Here is a 13989-nt window from a genome sequence, read left to right as displayed (position 1 = left end):
CCTTCCAGCGGCCCTGTGGGCACTCCAGCCCCTCTCTCCTGCTCTCTGCCGACCCCTCCCTCCCACATACCGTGGAAGCTGCTCTTGTCAAGGTCTCAAGTTCTCCAGCAGCCGAACACAGTGTCACTTCTCAGTCCTCGTCCCAGGGACCATTGGCAGCAGTGAGCGGCTCTCTCCAGGGAGCTCTTGCTGCCCTTGGTCTCCAGGCCCTGTGCTCTTCAGGCTGTCCCTCTGACCTCTTGGCCTCCCCACAGGCTCTTCCTCTCCTGCCCACCCTCGGGCTCAGTGTCTGCACCTCTTTTCCCCACCTGCACCCTGCATCCTGGGCTCTACTTCTCAGGCCCCAGCTGGTGGGTTGGCAAATTGTCTGGGTTTAACCTTGAAGGTAGATGAAGCCCATCACCACACAGGTCCAAGCCATGAGGATGCTTCCATGGCATGAGCCCTGGATGTCAGAGTGGCCTCGAAGCTGCACTCACTGCTCCCTGTGTCACCTCCGGTGACAGTTCAGATCCCTGCCAGCACTGTGCCACCTCAGTCAGAATAAATGGTTGCAAAGCCATACACATCTGACCACCTATCCACATCTTCTACCTCATCTCCCATTTCTCCTCTCCTTCCCTCCTCTCCAGCTACACTGGCCCCTTGGCTGTTTCCCCGACTGCCCTGGCAGGCCCCTGCCACAGGATCTTCGCACATGCCCAGCCCTTTGCTTGGAATCCTTTTTCCTGAAATAGACCTGTGGCTCACCCTGGCTGCCTTAGAGTCTGTTTTCCACCCGCTGCTGCATTAGTAATCTACTGCTGCATGGCAGATGGCCCCAACGCTTAGTGACTTCAGCAATGAACTTGTATTACCTTGCACGGTCTCTTTGGGTCAGGAATTTGAGAGCGGCTTAGCTGGGTACTTCTAGCTCAGGGTCGTTCCTGATGTTGATGGTAAGATACTGGTGGGGGCTTCTGTCACCTGCCAGCTAGAGGACCGGCTTCCAGGAGCCTCACTTGCAGGCCTCTCACACACTGCTGGCTCTTGGCAGAGGCCTCAGCTCCTTGCCATGGGGACCTCTCCGTAGGGCTGCCTAGATGTCCTCACAGTGTAGCAGGTGACTTCCCCAGAGAAGAAAAGAGGAAGCCAAGGTGCCTTTTAGGACCTAGAATCAGAAGTCAGGTACTCTTTGTTAGAGGCAAATGCCTAAGTCCAGCCAAGGTTTAAGGAGAAAGGAATTAGGCCCCACCTTTTGAGGGAGGAGTGGCAAAGAGTGTGGACGCGTTTCAAAACCATTGTGTCACCTTTTCTGTGGTCTGCTGTGAATGTCCAGTTGAAAATCACAGATGTCCTCTATATACCCTATGCCTCTGGAGCCCTTCTTAGTTATTGTCTCTCTCTGCTACTAGAGTGCCAGCTCCTGGGACAGGGATTTTGGCCTTTGCTGCCAGCCACCTCCTGGCTGACACCTGGTCACCTGCACCTTACTCAGTTTGAATGACTTTTTATCTTTTGAGACAGAGACTCTCTCTTTCGCCCAGGCTGGAGTGCAGTAGTGTGATCTCCGCTCACTGCAAGCTCTGCCTCCAGGGTTCAAGCGATTCTTCTGCCTCAGCCTCCCAAGTAGCTGGGACTACAGGCGCCCTCCACCACGCCCAGCTAATTTTTTGTATTATTAGTAGAGACCAGGTTTCACCGTGTTAGCCAGGAAGGTCTCGATCTCCTGACGTCGTGATCTGCCCGCCTCTGCCTCCCAAAGTGCTGGGATTACAGGCGTGAGCCACCGCGCCCGGCCAGTTTGAATGACTTTTGTAACAACTCAGATCTCAAGTTTGTTACTGATTTCTTTTTTTTTTCTTTTAAGGAATGTGTTTACTGTGAAAACAAGGAAAAAGGTAATATTTGCATACCATATGAAGAAGATATTCCTTCTCTGGGACTCAGCGAAGTGTTGGACACCAAAGAAGACGAAAATGGATCCCCCTTGAATCACAGGATCGAAGAGCAGACGTAACCCCTGCCCCACCTCAGCCCGGCAGCCAGCGAGGTACACCAGGTGGTGCTTTGAAGAGATGAAAGATCTTCATGGCTGTTTCCACTGAAATGGACACATATGCTCATGTTGCTTTTTTTGTTTTAGAAAAAAAAACATAGTTTTCTGAAGGGGCGACTTAAAACTGTGGAGAGTGGGGAGGGTTCGGAAAGAAATATGTTTTTATATATAAAATATATATGTGGAGTTTTGTGGGATGGGGAAGAGATTTTAGTTGTTATTTAACTTGAGAAAGACTAAGCGCCTCTTAGTGTCAGGGAAGTTGCCTCAGTGCTCCCAGAAGTCCTGTGACTGTGACGAGACCTCTGCTGCACCAGCTGGGGACTCTGGCTTCCAGAGCTTTCCCAGGGTGTTTGGATCAGATCAAATTTTGTCCTCTCTTGGGGACTGCTTTTTATCTGAATTATCATTTAGTCAAGGTAGAGTGTTTTTTTATACATACCAAATGGAGATCGCAGCCTCTCCTAGTTTTATTTCAAAACGTTTCACATTAAATGGTGTGAAGCATTGTTTGGCAAACCAACAGCTTTGGCTTCTGGTGTGGTCAATATTTCAATCTGACATAGGTTTTGTTTGTAGTGAACAAAGTTGAAACATTTGCTCTGGACTAAAGAAGCCTAGTGGTTTGTGTGGCCAACTCCATCGGATGAATGCACACGCAGACAGACCCTCTGTATATTTCTGCATCATTCTTGTCTCCTTTTCAGACCATGATGGCCAATATGGAGATTAAAATACGTCATCAGTCATCTCTTTATGGTGACTTCCCTTTGCAAACCAGGCTGTGACCAACACATGTGAGACCCAGTCCTGTTTGGTTTTCTTCCGTTGGAGCCACCCAGACATCTGCTTCCACCCAGCCAAGCCCACATCACGTCTCCTGGCCGAGAGCAGCCACTGCCACTCAGTCCGACAGCTTGCGACTGCATCTGTATTTTCAGGGGTGCAGTGAGCTCACCTCTCCCACTGCACGCTGGGTTGGGTGCACAGCCCTCATTCTTTTCATGAGCCCGACCTCTCTCGGAGCAGCTTCAGGCCTCTGCCAGTGTCCCCAGCACTTTTAGGTCATTTGGACACTTGGGGAAAAGTGAGGCCAGTCTGCCCGGCTTTTTACAAAACCTCATGTTGCATTGTATATTCCAAAGATGGTTCGGAAAATTTAATATTGGCCCCTGGTGGGAATTCAAAGTTATCACTGAAGAACAGTTGACTTAAAATTGGACCAAGACTATGAGGCTTAAAAGGGACCAGCGTTTTCTTTTTTTTTTTTTTTTTTTTTAGATGGAGTTTCTTTTTGCCCAGGCTGGAGTGCAGTGGCGCCATCTTGGCTCACTGCAACCTCTGCCTCCCAGGTTCAAGCGATTCTCCTGCCTCAGCCTCCTGAGTAGCTGGGACCACAGGCAACTGCCATCACACCCAGCTAATTTTTTGTATTTTTAGTAGAGACAGGGTTTCACCATGTTGGCCAGGCTGGTCTCGAACTCCTGACCTCAAGTGATCCACCCACCTCGGCCTCCCAAAGTGCTGGGATTACAGGCGTGAGCCACCATGCCCGACTGGGACCAGGGTTTTCTGTTTTTTGATGGAGGTGAAATCTCTTTGTAATCCACTAGGTTTTCATTGTAAAACCATCTTATGCCTGACTATTAAACCTGTTCTTCATAAACACAAGAACACTTTAATTTTTCATTAATTTACAAAGTAACATCAGCTGCCTATGCCTATGATAAGGTAGCAGTCTGCATTCTTATGGCCATTAGATGTTACAAACTCCTTGCCTCTAAAGTCAGATCATGAAGGGATAGGTGTTAATCTAAGGTTACAGCTATGTTACCGAAACACAAAACTGCCAAAATCTTACTCTGCTGTTATGAATGTTTACCATCAGCATTATTTTATCATTTAATATGTGCTCATTGATTGTTAACCGTAGCTTCAGCGCGTGCCAAGCAGTTGACTTAATAGGATCATCTTGTGAATTTGTTTACATGATGCCAGGCATCAAGTCATGTTTTCTTTAGTGTGTGTGCTTACACAGGTGTTAAACAGTTTTTCTCTATTTTAAACTGAGCCTTCTTTTTAATATATTCCCGAAGAGATATGTAAATAAGCTCTCAGAGTTTGTGTGATGATTTGTTGAGCCTTGCCGGACAAGTGGTTTGTTTGTGTGCAAACCAAACTTTCTTTACCCAGTGCAATAGATTTGTTTGACTGCTTGTGTCTTTTTATGACCTGTTTGCCTTTTAGAAAATTGGTAAATAAAGCAAGTATATTTTTATTTTTACTTGTATGTATTTTTCACATAGCACAAAGGAAAACCTGAATAGAGAGCAAAGATTATTAAAAAAAAATTTTTTTTAAAGAACTCCAGGAATTCTGCATTAAAGAATCTTACATCCCAAAGGCCTCCTGGCGGTCAGCTCCCTTATAGCGTTTGCTTCTTGCTGGCTCCCTTTCTTCCTGTGCGTGTCACACACACACCCTCCTTCAGGCTGCAGGAGTGAACTCATGTAATGCAAACCTAATCGTGTCATGCCCCACAGTCTTTTCACTTTCAGTTGGAGGGGTGCAGCTGTCTGGCTCAGCCCTAGAGTGCCCCCAGCTCTGCCTCCACGCACCTCTGTCTTTCCTGCATCCCTGCCCTGGGTTACCTGGCCTTTCCAGGCTGGCTGCCTGTCTTCTGGTCATCGGGCTAGGTAGGGCTAAAGGTGGGGCGGTCAGGAGGCTCCACCAGGAAGGTCACATGTCTCCATTGTGAATGATATGGGCAGGGCAGCATAGTCCCCTGACCCCAGCCCTTCTTTCACAGTGATGAATGAAGCCTTGTGAGGCCAAAACTGTGGAAGCCCGAAGAGTTGCTCCCCGTCCCTCCCACTCTTCAAACCATGACCCTGGGGGTGGGAGCAGAGAGCTGAATGGATCCTGAACCCAATGCCCAGCCTCTGAGAAGCTCCCTGAGCAGAAGGGAGGGGCTCTCCTCTGCCTGCTAGCCTGGCTGCCTAACGCCAAGTGCTGATGGGATAAAAGGCAAAGTCCTCCTAGCGAGCACAGAGGCCTCTGCAAACTGCTCTAAATAGCCAGATATGGTTGTTTCACTGAACCTGAGTGCTTTTGGAAGACTCTTAATTATATTTTTATTTACCATATAACCGCAAGGGATTTATTTCCAAACCAAACAGAGATTCTCTGAGTCTCCTGGGCAGATTGCCCACAAGGGGCCTGGACAGTCTACAGGCCGCAGCTGCCTTTGTTCCCCCAGGGATTTATGGCCTGCCACCCCCACTGCTAACTGGTATCCCCGCAGCAACCACCACCCTGCCCAGCCTCTGCTGGCCTCTGTTCCTGGCTCTAGGGGGATCAAAGGGCTCAAATGCTCAGGAAGTCCATACTCAGGCAAACTTTGAAGGCAGGACTGGCCCAAGGGACAAATGGCAGGAAGTGTTGGCTAGGGGAGGCTGCTGTGAAGGAGGGAGGGAGGGCTTGGTGACCTCAAGATAGGCCAGGCTTCTGGGACAAAAAGGCCATGCCCGCTGGCCAGTGCACCGCTAAAGGGAATTGAAGCTGACCTTGCAGAGGGGACCTTGGGCAACTTCCAGTCCAACCAAGAAGGATTTTGCTGATGTACAGCCTTCTCTACTTAAGCTCTTTTCCCTGTAGGATCCTTGGTCACACCGAGGCATATCCCAGTGCTTAATTTCTCCTTCCCTCAACTCTAGACAGCATTCCTCAACCCCCCACCCACTCCACTGTCAGACAAGGCTTTTGAGGTCCCTAGTCCTCCCTTTAGCCTCCTCTCTCATAACTCCTATCACCTGTCCTTATGTTTTTACAAGGTCAACTTTATATCATGTCCCATAACCATAAACAATTCTTCCTTGCCTTCTGTATAGATTAATTCTAAATGTTAAAACCCTATGAACAGTGTTACATTGTTGTGACCGTGAAAATTGTCTCCTGAGCCAAGTAATGTGCTAAGATTACATTTCTTGGGAAGCTTTTTGTTTTTCCTGGAGTTCCTAGTTGCTTTTTTTTTTTTTTTTGCTTGCACCATTTGCCTTTATCATGTCCTCCTTGCCCCTCAAATCCAGTTCCCCATCCAATCAAGTGTTCAGTCAGGCTTTACCCAAAGTCCTCTTTTGGGGCCCTGATCATCCTGTTGCAATATAAATTGCCTAACATAAAGCAGATGTTTTAGGATGAGAGCATTCTAAAACATCTACTTGGCCTTGTTCGTTTGGATAATGAGAGGAGTGTAAATCAGTTTGCAAACTTGGGAGTACAGGAAATATCAGTGAGTTTATTTTTCCCTATCACAGTTTCTCGAAGTAGTGGAAATGTCATTGTAGCCACTTGGGGGAGTGGGGGTTCTCCTTCCCTGGGGTGATGTCTCAGTGGTGAAGGAGAGTAAAGTCACAGGCTAATAATCCACTTCCTTGGGATCCACCACTCCAGCCCCACCCTGCCAGCCCCACTACTGGGCAGGTGGGGAGTGTGTGAAGTAAAGCGGTAGTTTCACACCCAGGTGAGTGATGCTGGGCTGGGGGAAATCTCAGGACCCTGCTCATAGAGCAACCAAGAGCCAGAGCAGGGACAGTTGGGAGCCGGCGGGAGGGGGTCCCAGGTAATTACAGAGGTCAGTGAGGTGACTTTGGGAGCTTTCAAACCTCTCACCAAACTCACCCAGCAGGAAGCCTGCAGGGGTCCCTCTGGTGGAGAGGCGCAAGTAAAGGGGCCGTGGGAGGCCTGTCAGACCTCTTTAGGGGCAGTGGGGCGGTCGGTCTGCAGCCTAGTCCTGCTGCTCCGCTCAGCTGCTGCGGTCCCGTGATGTTCCCCTCCCACGCGGCCTTCCAGCCCATCCTGCCAGGGCCACCCCTCACCTTCCCTACCTACCAGCGCTTCTGTGAGGCCAGGCTCTGCTGGGGGTGCGGGGAGGTGGACAGGGGGTCCTAGGTCAGACTGTGCCCTTGTCCAGGGACGCTTATAGCCTGGAGGGGCTCAGAACAGACCCTGACGATCCCAGCCCGGGTGAGTAGTGGGGACTGAGGAAGGCAGGTGCTGTGCGGGGCAGGCTGGTAGTCGGCCGGCTGGGGTCCGAGAAGGCGTCTCCGCGTTCCGGCTCCTCCACACAGCGTCCGGACTGACGCCGGGGCAGGAGCCGGGCAGGGGTCCCCAGGACGCTGCCCGAGGGCGCGGCCCCACCGCCCACGCACCCCGCCTGCGGCCAAGAGGAACCCAGCAGATGGGCGGCCCGCCGCGATGGGGGAGTCGCGGGCGTCTGGCCGGGACAAGCGCCCGCCGCCTGCCCGCGGGACAAAGCGTGCGAGACAAAGGCGCGGCCAACACCTGTCGCTCTTGGCGCGGCCGCCGCTTTTCTCCGCCGAAGCGGCCGCAGCTGCCAACTGTCACGGGCATCAAGTTACAGGACCAGACGGCAGCTTCGGCGGGCCTGGGAGGCGGGGCGCGGAGGACGAGGAGGGGAGGAGGGAGGCGGGCGGGGGGCAGTGGAAGGGAGGGAGGGGGCCCCGGGGGCCAAAGGGGACTAGAGGGAGATGGGGGAGCTCAGAGGGGGCGGGGGTGGTGACCCGCAGAGCCCAGGGGGAGAGCGGCGCGGGCGGGAGCACCCGAGACCCCGCCCCACTAGGACTCCAGTGCTGGCGGAGGGCGGCGTCGGGGGTCCGGCCCGGCGTCTGGACGAGTCCGGAAGAAACTCAGGGGCCGCCCCGCCACCGCTGCCCAATGGACCCTGCCTCCCCGGGGCTTGGCAGCCACCCCAGCCGGGACCTGAAACCCCTCTAGGTCCAGAGACCGCGGACTTGACTGTGGATCTGCACACCAGGGACGCATCTCCTGGGGCCAGTGGCCCCAGCGCTCAACTCTGGAGGCGCCATCGGTGAAGGAGGGAAATGAATGAATTAATGGGTGAATGAATGAGTGGACGGACGGACGGACGGGTGGACCCTGCTCGCACGCGCGGCAGATCAGTGGTCCTAGAGCAGCAGACGGAGAGAAACAAGCGCAGGCAGGGCCGCAGCTCCCCGGGGTCGCCGCCCCGGTGCCGCCCCCGCGGGGGTCTAGGGAAGGCCGGGCTGGGGGCCCCGCCTAGCTCAGCCAGCTGCCCGCCCGCCAGAGCCGCGGGGCCGGACAAAGCGCGCTGCCCCGATTGGCTGCAGCGCGCTTCGCGGTCGGCCGCCCCGGGCCCGCGCGGCCAATCGGCGCATTGAGATGCAAATAAGCGGCTATAAAAGGGGCGGGACCGCGGCGGGCCGGAAGCCGCGAGGAGCGCGGACGGCTGGGCTGCTGCTGGGCGGCCGCGGGGCAGCTGAGGGCGCCGGCGCTCCGGTCCCCGCTGCTCCCCGTCCCCGCTGCTCCCAGTCCCCGCCGCGTCCCGGGCGGAGCGGGCATGGCGCCACCCGCGGCGCCTGGCCGGGACCGTGTGGGCCGTGAGGATGAGGACGGCTGGGAGACGCGAGGGGACCGCAAGGTGCGGGCCGGGGCCATGGGCGAGCAAGCGGGCGGGAGGCCGTGCGGGGCTGGGATTCAGTGCCCCGCTCCCCGCAGGCCCGGAAGCCCCTGGTGGAGAAGAAGCGGCGCGCGCGGATCAACGAGAGCCTGCAGGAGCTGCGGCTGCTGCTGGCGGGCGCCGAGGTGCGGCGGCCGGGCAGGCGCCGTGGGGCTGCGGGGCGGGCGGGCGGGTCCGGGAGCGCGCTGCCGGCTCACTGCCCTTCCCGCCCGCGCAGGTGCAGGCCAAGCTGGAGAACGCCGAGGTGCTGGAGCTGACGGTGCGGCGGGTCCAGGGTGTGCTGCGGGGCCGGGCGCGCGGTGAGTGGCGGCGGGGCGGGCGGGGGCGCCGGCCGCGGGCGCCTGTAACCCCTGCCAGACGGAGGACTTCCCTCCCGGCGCCCCTGTCCTGTCGGCGGCGAGGGCTCCCACCGGAGCAGGGTGCGCCCCCGCGTCTCCTGGGTGAGCCGCGTCCCCGCGGGTCGGGTGGGCTGGGCCACGCAGTCGCCGCTCACCGCGCGGGACGCGGCTCTCTCCCTCCCACCCTCGGGCCCAGAGCGCGAGCAGCTGCAGGCGGAAGCGAGCGAGCGCTTCGCTGCCGGCTACATCCAGTGCATGCACGAGGTGCACACGTTCGTGTCCACGTGCCAGGCCATCGACGCCACCGTCGCTGCCGAGCTCCTGAACCATCTGCTCGAGTCCATGCCGCTGCGTGAGGGCAGCAGCTTCCAGGATCTGCTGGGGGACGCCCTGGCGGGGCCACCTGGAGCCCCTGGACGGAATGGCTGGCCTGCGGGGGGTGCTCCGGGATCCCCAATACCCAGCCCCCCCGGTCCTGGGGACGACCTGTGCTCCGACCTGGAGGAGGCCCCTGAGGCTGAACTGAGTCGGGCTCCTGCTGAGGGGCCCGACTTGGTGCCCGCAGCCCTGGGCAGCCTGACCACAGCCCAACTTGCCCGGAGTGTCTGGAGGCCTTGGTGACCAATGCCAGCCAGAGTCCTGCGGGGGTGGGCCCGGCCCTCCCTGGATCTCCTCCCTCCTCCCAGGGGTTCAGATGTGGTGGGGTAGGGCCCTGGAAGTCTCCCAGGTCTTCCCTCCCTCCTCTGATGGATGGCTTGCAGGGCAGCCCCTGGTAACCAGCCCAGTCAGGCCCCAGCCCCGTTTCTTAAGAAACTTTTAGGGACCCTGCAGCTCTGGAGTGGGTGGAGGGAGGGAGCTACAGGCAGGAGGAGGAATCTTGTAGAGCTGCCAGCGCTCTCCCAGGTTCACCCACCCAGCCTTCACCAGCCCTGTGCGGGCTCTGGGGGCAGAGGTGGCAGGCGTGGTGCTGGGCACTAGTGTTCCAGGCAGCCCTGGGCTAAACAAAAGCTTGAACTTGCCACTTCAGCAGGGAGATGAGAGGCAGGTGCACTCAGATGCACTGCCCAGAGCTGTGATGCTCTGTACATCTTGTTTGTAGCACACTTGAGTTTGTGTATTCCATTGACATCAAATGTGACAATTTTACTAAATAAAGAATTTTGGAGTTAGTTACCCTTGAAGTATTGTTGAGTGATGTGTCATTACTGTGTCAGATATGTAAATGCTAAACTAAGCACATTTCCCCTGCATCTGAGGCTGGTGAATGTCCTTTAAAACCTCACCCTTTCTCAGCAGAGTGAGCAGTGTGATGGTGGTGGGGATGCACTCCGCGGCTGTCTCTGCAGCAGGCAGTGCTTCTGCCCCCCATGCTAGGCAGGTCCTCAGGCCCAGCCTGTTCTTGGGCATTGTGTGTCCTGGAGAAGGATTTTGTTTGCATGAGGCTTGTCTCCAGGGTAACTCAGCAATAGGGAGATGACCTGTCTCTGTGCCACTTTCTTGTTCATGAGCTTCAGGAATAATAAAATAATGCCTAATTGCTACCTATTTGGTTTGAAAGTATCTTTCAAAGACCTGTTTTAGGACCCATGAGCATGACATAGACATGAGTCTACTTGTGTGAGGTTGTTGCTTATCTTGACTGAAGAAGGAACTTCCCCACTGCTGCCATTGACTTCAGAGTCAAGGAGACCCACCCAGTTTGTGGCCTGAAATGAAAGCGCCAAGGCCCCAGGGGGCTTGAGCCTTAGGTCAAACTGGGTCCAGGAGGTCAGAGCCCTCAGGGATGGAGGGTGGCAGGATGGGCAGCTGGGGTGCGGGAGCCTGCCCTCTTGGGCTGGGCCAGACCTGCAGATAGCACGTGGTCAGCCGGCTGAAGTCACCGCCACAGTTAGCCTAGCCCCCTCCTCCTGCTCCAGGACCCCAAAGCAGCAGCTTCTCACTGTGGGTTGGCAGTCCCCAGGCTAGGGCCAAGGTGTGACAACTTAGGATTGACATCAGGGTCTCCTCTCTGGACATGTGCTTTTGCCTTAAGAACACCTTTCCCAGCAGCCCCTTTACAAAAGCCCCCAAGCAGGTCCTGGCCACCAGGGGTGTTTCAAAGTTTGAGGTTCACTCTGGCTCACATCAATTCAATCATAGAAGCCACTGGGCTATAACCAGATGCAGCTTAACTTTATCATCTGGAGCCGAGCTATGGGGGCAGTGGGGGAGCCAGTGCCACAGTAGAAGGCTTGAGCAATGGAAATATCATTCCTGGGATTATTTTAATGTCCTCAGACAGGCTGATGTAGGATGTACCCACCAGGACACGGATGGATAACGGGCCATCCTGAAAGCCCTGGTTCCCAGTAGCACCCAGAGGCTATGCCAATGAGCTCTCATGTCATTCAGGGAGCATCAGCCACGGACTGCTTCAAAGGAACAACTTTCACCTCTCAAGTCCACTCATCACACCTTCCCAGATGCCCTAGGAGGGGGTCAAGGGGAAGCCCAGGAGGCAAGGTGCAGGAGGCTGACCTGGAGTAAAAGCATTGCTAGGACCAGGGTCAGAAGCCACTAACCCAGAACTTAGGCCCCGTGCCCCTCCAGCCCTAAAGTCAGCTTCACAGTAATCCTCAAGTGCAGCTTCTTTTGGAAATGTAACTGGCTCCCACACCAGTGACCACCGTTGGCCTCCTGGGGCTGAGAGCTGCTCTTGCCTGCGGTGCGGCCTAGGGCCACCAGCTTCCCAGTCAGCTGGTTGTTTCACACCAGCTCCTCTCCCAGCACCCCCAGACTCCCCACAAGCCCTTCTCTGAGGGCTGTCTCCTTCCCACCCAGATCCCTTCTCTGAGGGCTGTCTCCTTCCCACCCGGATCCCTTCTCTGAGGGCTGTCTCCTTCCCACCCGGACCCCTTCTCTGAGGGCTGTCTCCTTCCCACCCGGATCCCTTCTCTGAGGGCTGTCTCCTTCCCACCCGGATCCCTGACCCACTGTATTACTTTTCTATGGCTGCCAAAACCAACGACCACACTCTTGGTGGCTTCAAACACACGGTTATTGTCTTGCAGTTCCACGGGTTAGAAGTCTGTCAGGATTCACTGGGCTAAGATCAAGGTGTTGGCAGGCAGGGCTGTGTTCCTTCTCCTGCCTCTTCATTCAGGGGCCACCCACATTCCTTGGAGGGTGGTCCCTTCCTCCATCCTCAGAGTTCCTCGGAAGCATTGCATCTCTCTGACCCTTCTTCCTTGGTCACGTCTCCTCCTTACTTCTACTTTTAAAGATCCTTGTGATGACACCAGCCCCCTGGAGAATCCAGGATAATCTCCCTGTATGAAGGTCTTTAGCTTAATTCTTAATCACATTTGCAAACTCCCTTTTGCCATGTAAAGTAGCATATTTGCAGGTTCTGGGAATTAGGATGTGGTCATGAAGGACATTCTCTGTGACACCTGCCTGCACCCTGGCCCAGGCGTTCTGCCTTCCATCGTGAAGCACTGTGGCGCCCGCTTCCCACATGGGCATGGGCCCCCATCCCTGCTCACCTGCTCAGGGACTCTGCTCTCCACTGCACCATTCGCTTCTCCTCCCTTCTGGATCATTCTCATTAACCTACAAACAGGCTGTAATATGAATACCTTCACTCGGAAGAACCTCCCTGGATGTGACATACTGTTAGCCTCTGTCTCATTGCTCTAAAGCAAAATTCCTTGAAAGCGTCATCTACACTTACTGCCTCCACTTCCACACATCCCATTCCTCTTCATTCCTTTCCAATCAAGCTATTGTCCACCCTTCCACTGGAACTGCACAGTCAAAATCTCCAGTAACGAGCATGTTTCCCAACCCAGTGGGCATGTCTGCATGTCAGCTTCACCTCTCGTGGGTTATGACTCATCCATCTGGAGGCTCCTTCTCCAGTCTCAAGGGCACCACACCAGCCTTCCTTCTACCTCATCGGCCATCCTCAGTCCCCTGTACTCAATGCTCCTCCCTGCCGACCTCCAACTGGACGTGTTCTTCCCAAGGCTCTGTCCTCAGCCTTCCCTGCCGCCCCCACACCCAGTGACACCATCTGGCCCGTTTTGCCAATCCCATGCCCTTGATTCAAAGCCCCTCTCCAAGCAGCTGGCTCCTCTCTATCCTCCTGTCCACTCAGTGACTGCACTTAGATGTCAGATGGGCTCATACCACCACCAAAACAACAGATCCTCAGGCATTACCACTTCTTGGCACCACGTGGATTGAGCAAAAAAATCTAGACGTCACCCTCAAGTTCACCCTCTTCCTGCCATCCCACTTCCTATCAGTCAAGCCCATGAGCACTACTTCTTCTTTTTTATTTTTATTTATTAATTTATTATTATTATTATTATTATTATTTTGAGACGGAGTCTCACTCTGTCGCCCAGGCTGGAATGCAGTGGTGAGATCTTGGCTCACTGCAACCTCCGCCTCCTGGGTTCAAGCAATTCTCCTGCCTCAGCCTCCCAAGTAGCTGGGACTACAGGCGCCCGCCACCACGCTCGGCTAATTTTTTGTATTTTTAGTAGAGACGGGGTTTCACCGTGTTAGCCAGGATGGTCTCGATCGCCTGACCTCGTGATCCCCCCGCCTAGGCCTCCCAAAGGGCTGGGATTACAGGCTTGAGCCACCAAGCCCGGCCGAGCTCTACTTCTAAGCCCTGCCTCCACGTGTCGTCTTCTTTGCCACCGACCGAGTCCAAGGCAGCCTCGTTTCTAACCCGGGCCTCCGCAGCAGGCCTCTGACTCCCCTCCCACTCCAGTCCTGACCGCGACCTTCAAGACTCTACCCGGTTCAGCACCGCCGCCCCCCGGGGCTCCTCCCTTCCAGCCCTCCCTACGCTCTGCTCAGGCCTCTGCAAGTGACCCGAGAGCCAGGACCCGGACGGTCTCGATCAGCCAGCGCGCCCAGCCCTTGAGCCCTTCCGGGACTGCCCGGAGCCGGCGCTGGGGAATACCGAGTCCCTTGGAGCCGGGTTCGGGGAGCGCCTTGAGCTGGGAGGCGCTCGGAGGAGCCGAGGCCTTGACCACGCCCCCTCCAGCCCCGCCCCGCCAGAGGCGAGCCGCGGGGCCTCCTGGGAGATGTAGTTC

General features: G+C 55.6%; 2 protein-coding genes across 12 annotated transcripts in view; both read left to right on the top strand.

Moving 5' to 3' along the window:
- Window positions 1-4316, top strand: part of PER2 (period circadian regulator 2) — a 55155-nt gene extending 50839 nt beyond the window's left edge. For 7 of the 10 annotated variants that reach the window (XM_054679617.2, XM_016950826.4, XM_054679615.2 and 4 more), the window contains one exon: window positions 1850-4316. In XM_054679617.2, the coding sequence (XP_054535592.1) occupies window positions 1850-1999 (150 nt within the window). In that variant the 3' untranslated portion in view covers window positions 2000-4316. The remainder of the gene's footprint in view (window positions 1-1849) is intronic. The other 3 variants (XM_063790954.1, XM_054679616.2, XM_016950828.3) reach the window with 1 other exon arrangement.
- Window positions 4317-8302: 3986 nt separating this feature from the next.
- On the top strand, window positions 8303-10077 carry HES6 (hes family bHLH transcription factor 6). 2 transcript variants are annotated; one of them, XM_016950822.3, is made up of 4 exons: window positions 8303-8519; window positions 8597-8683; window positions 8776-8857; window positions 9093-10077. In XM_016950822.3, exons 1-4 carry the CDS (start codon window positions 8439-8441, stop codon window positions 9515-9517), a joined length of 675 nt encoding a protein of 224 aa, XP_016806311.1. In that variant the 5' UTR covers window positions 8303-8438; the 3' UTR covers window positions 9518-10077. The 2 variants fall into 2 exon arrangements, with proteins under 2 accessions (XP_016806311.1, XP_016806312.1); XM_016950823.3 differs by having other exon boundaries at window positions 8306-8519; window positions 8776-8817; window positions 9093-9363.
- The last annotated feature ends 3912 nt before the right edge of the window (window positions 10078-13989 follow it).

Source organism: Pan troglodytes, chromosome 13, assembly GCF_028858775.2.
Source record: "Pan troglodytes isolate AG18354 chromosome 13, NHGRI_mPanTro3-v2.0_pri, whole genome shotgun sequence".
In the NCBI taxonomy this organism is placed as follows: Eukaryota; Metazoa; Chordata; class Mammalia; order Primates; family Hominidae; genus Pan; species Pan troglodytes.
This window is presented reverse-complemented; position numbering and strand designations above follow the sequence as displayed.

Bases quoted from the DNA above. Each gene is read 5' to 3' on its own strand.
- HES6 (XM_016950822.3), top strand. From the start codon at position 8,439: ATGGCGCCACCCGCGGCGCCTGGCCGGGACCGTGTGGGCCGTGAGGAT. The intron at 8,684-8,775 runs GTGCGGCGGCCG...CCGCCCGCGCAG, and splicing joins TGCTGCTGGCGGGCGCCGAG to GTGCAGGCCAAGCTGGAGAA. The intron at 8,858-9,092 runs GTGAGTGGCGGC...CCTCGGGCCCAG, and splicing joins GCTGCGGGGCCGGGCGCGCG to AGCGCGAGCAGCTGCAGGCG.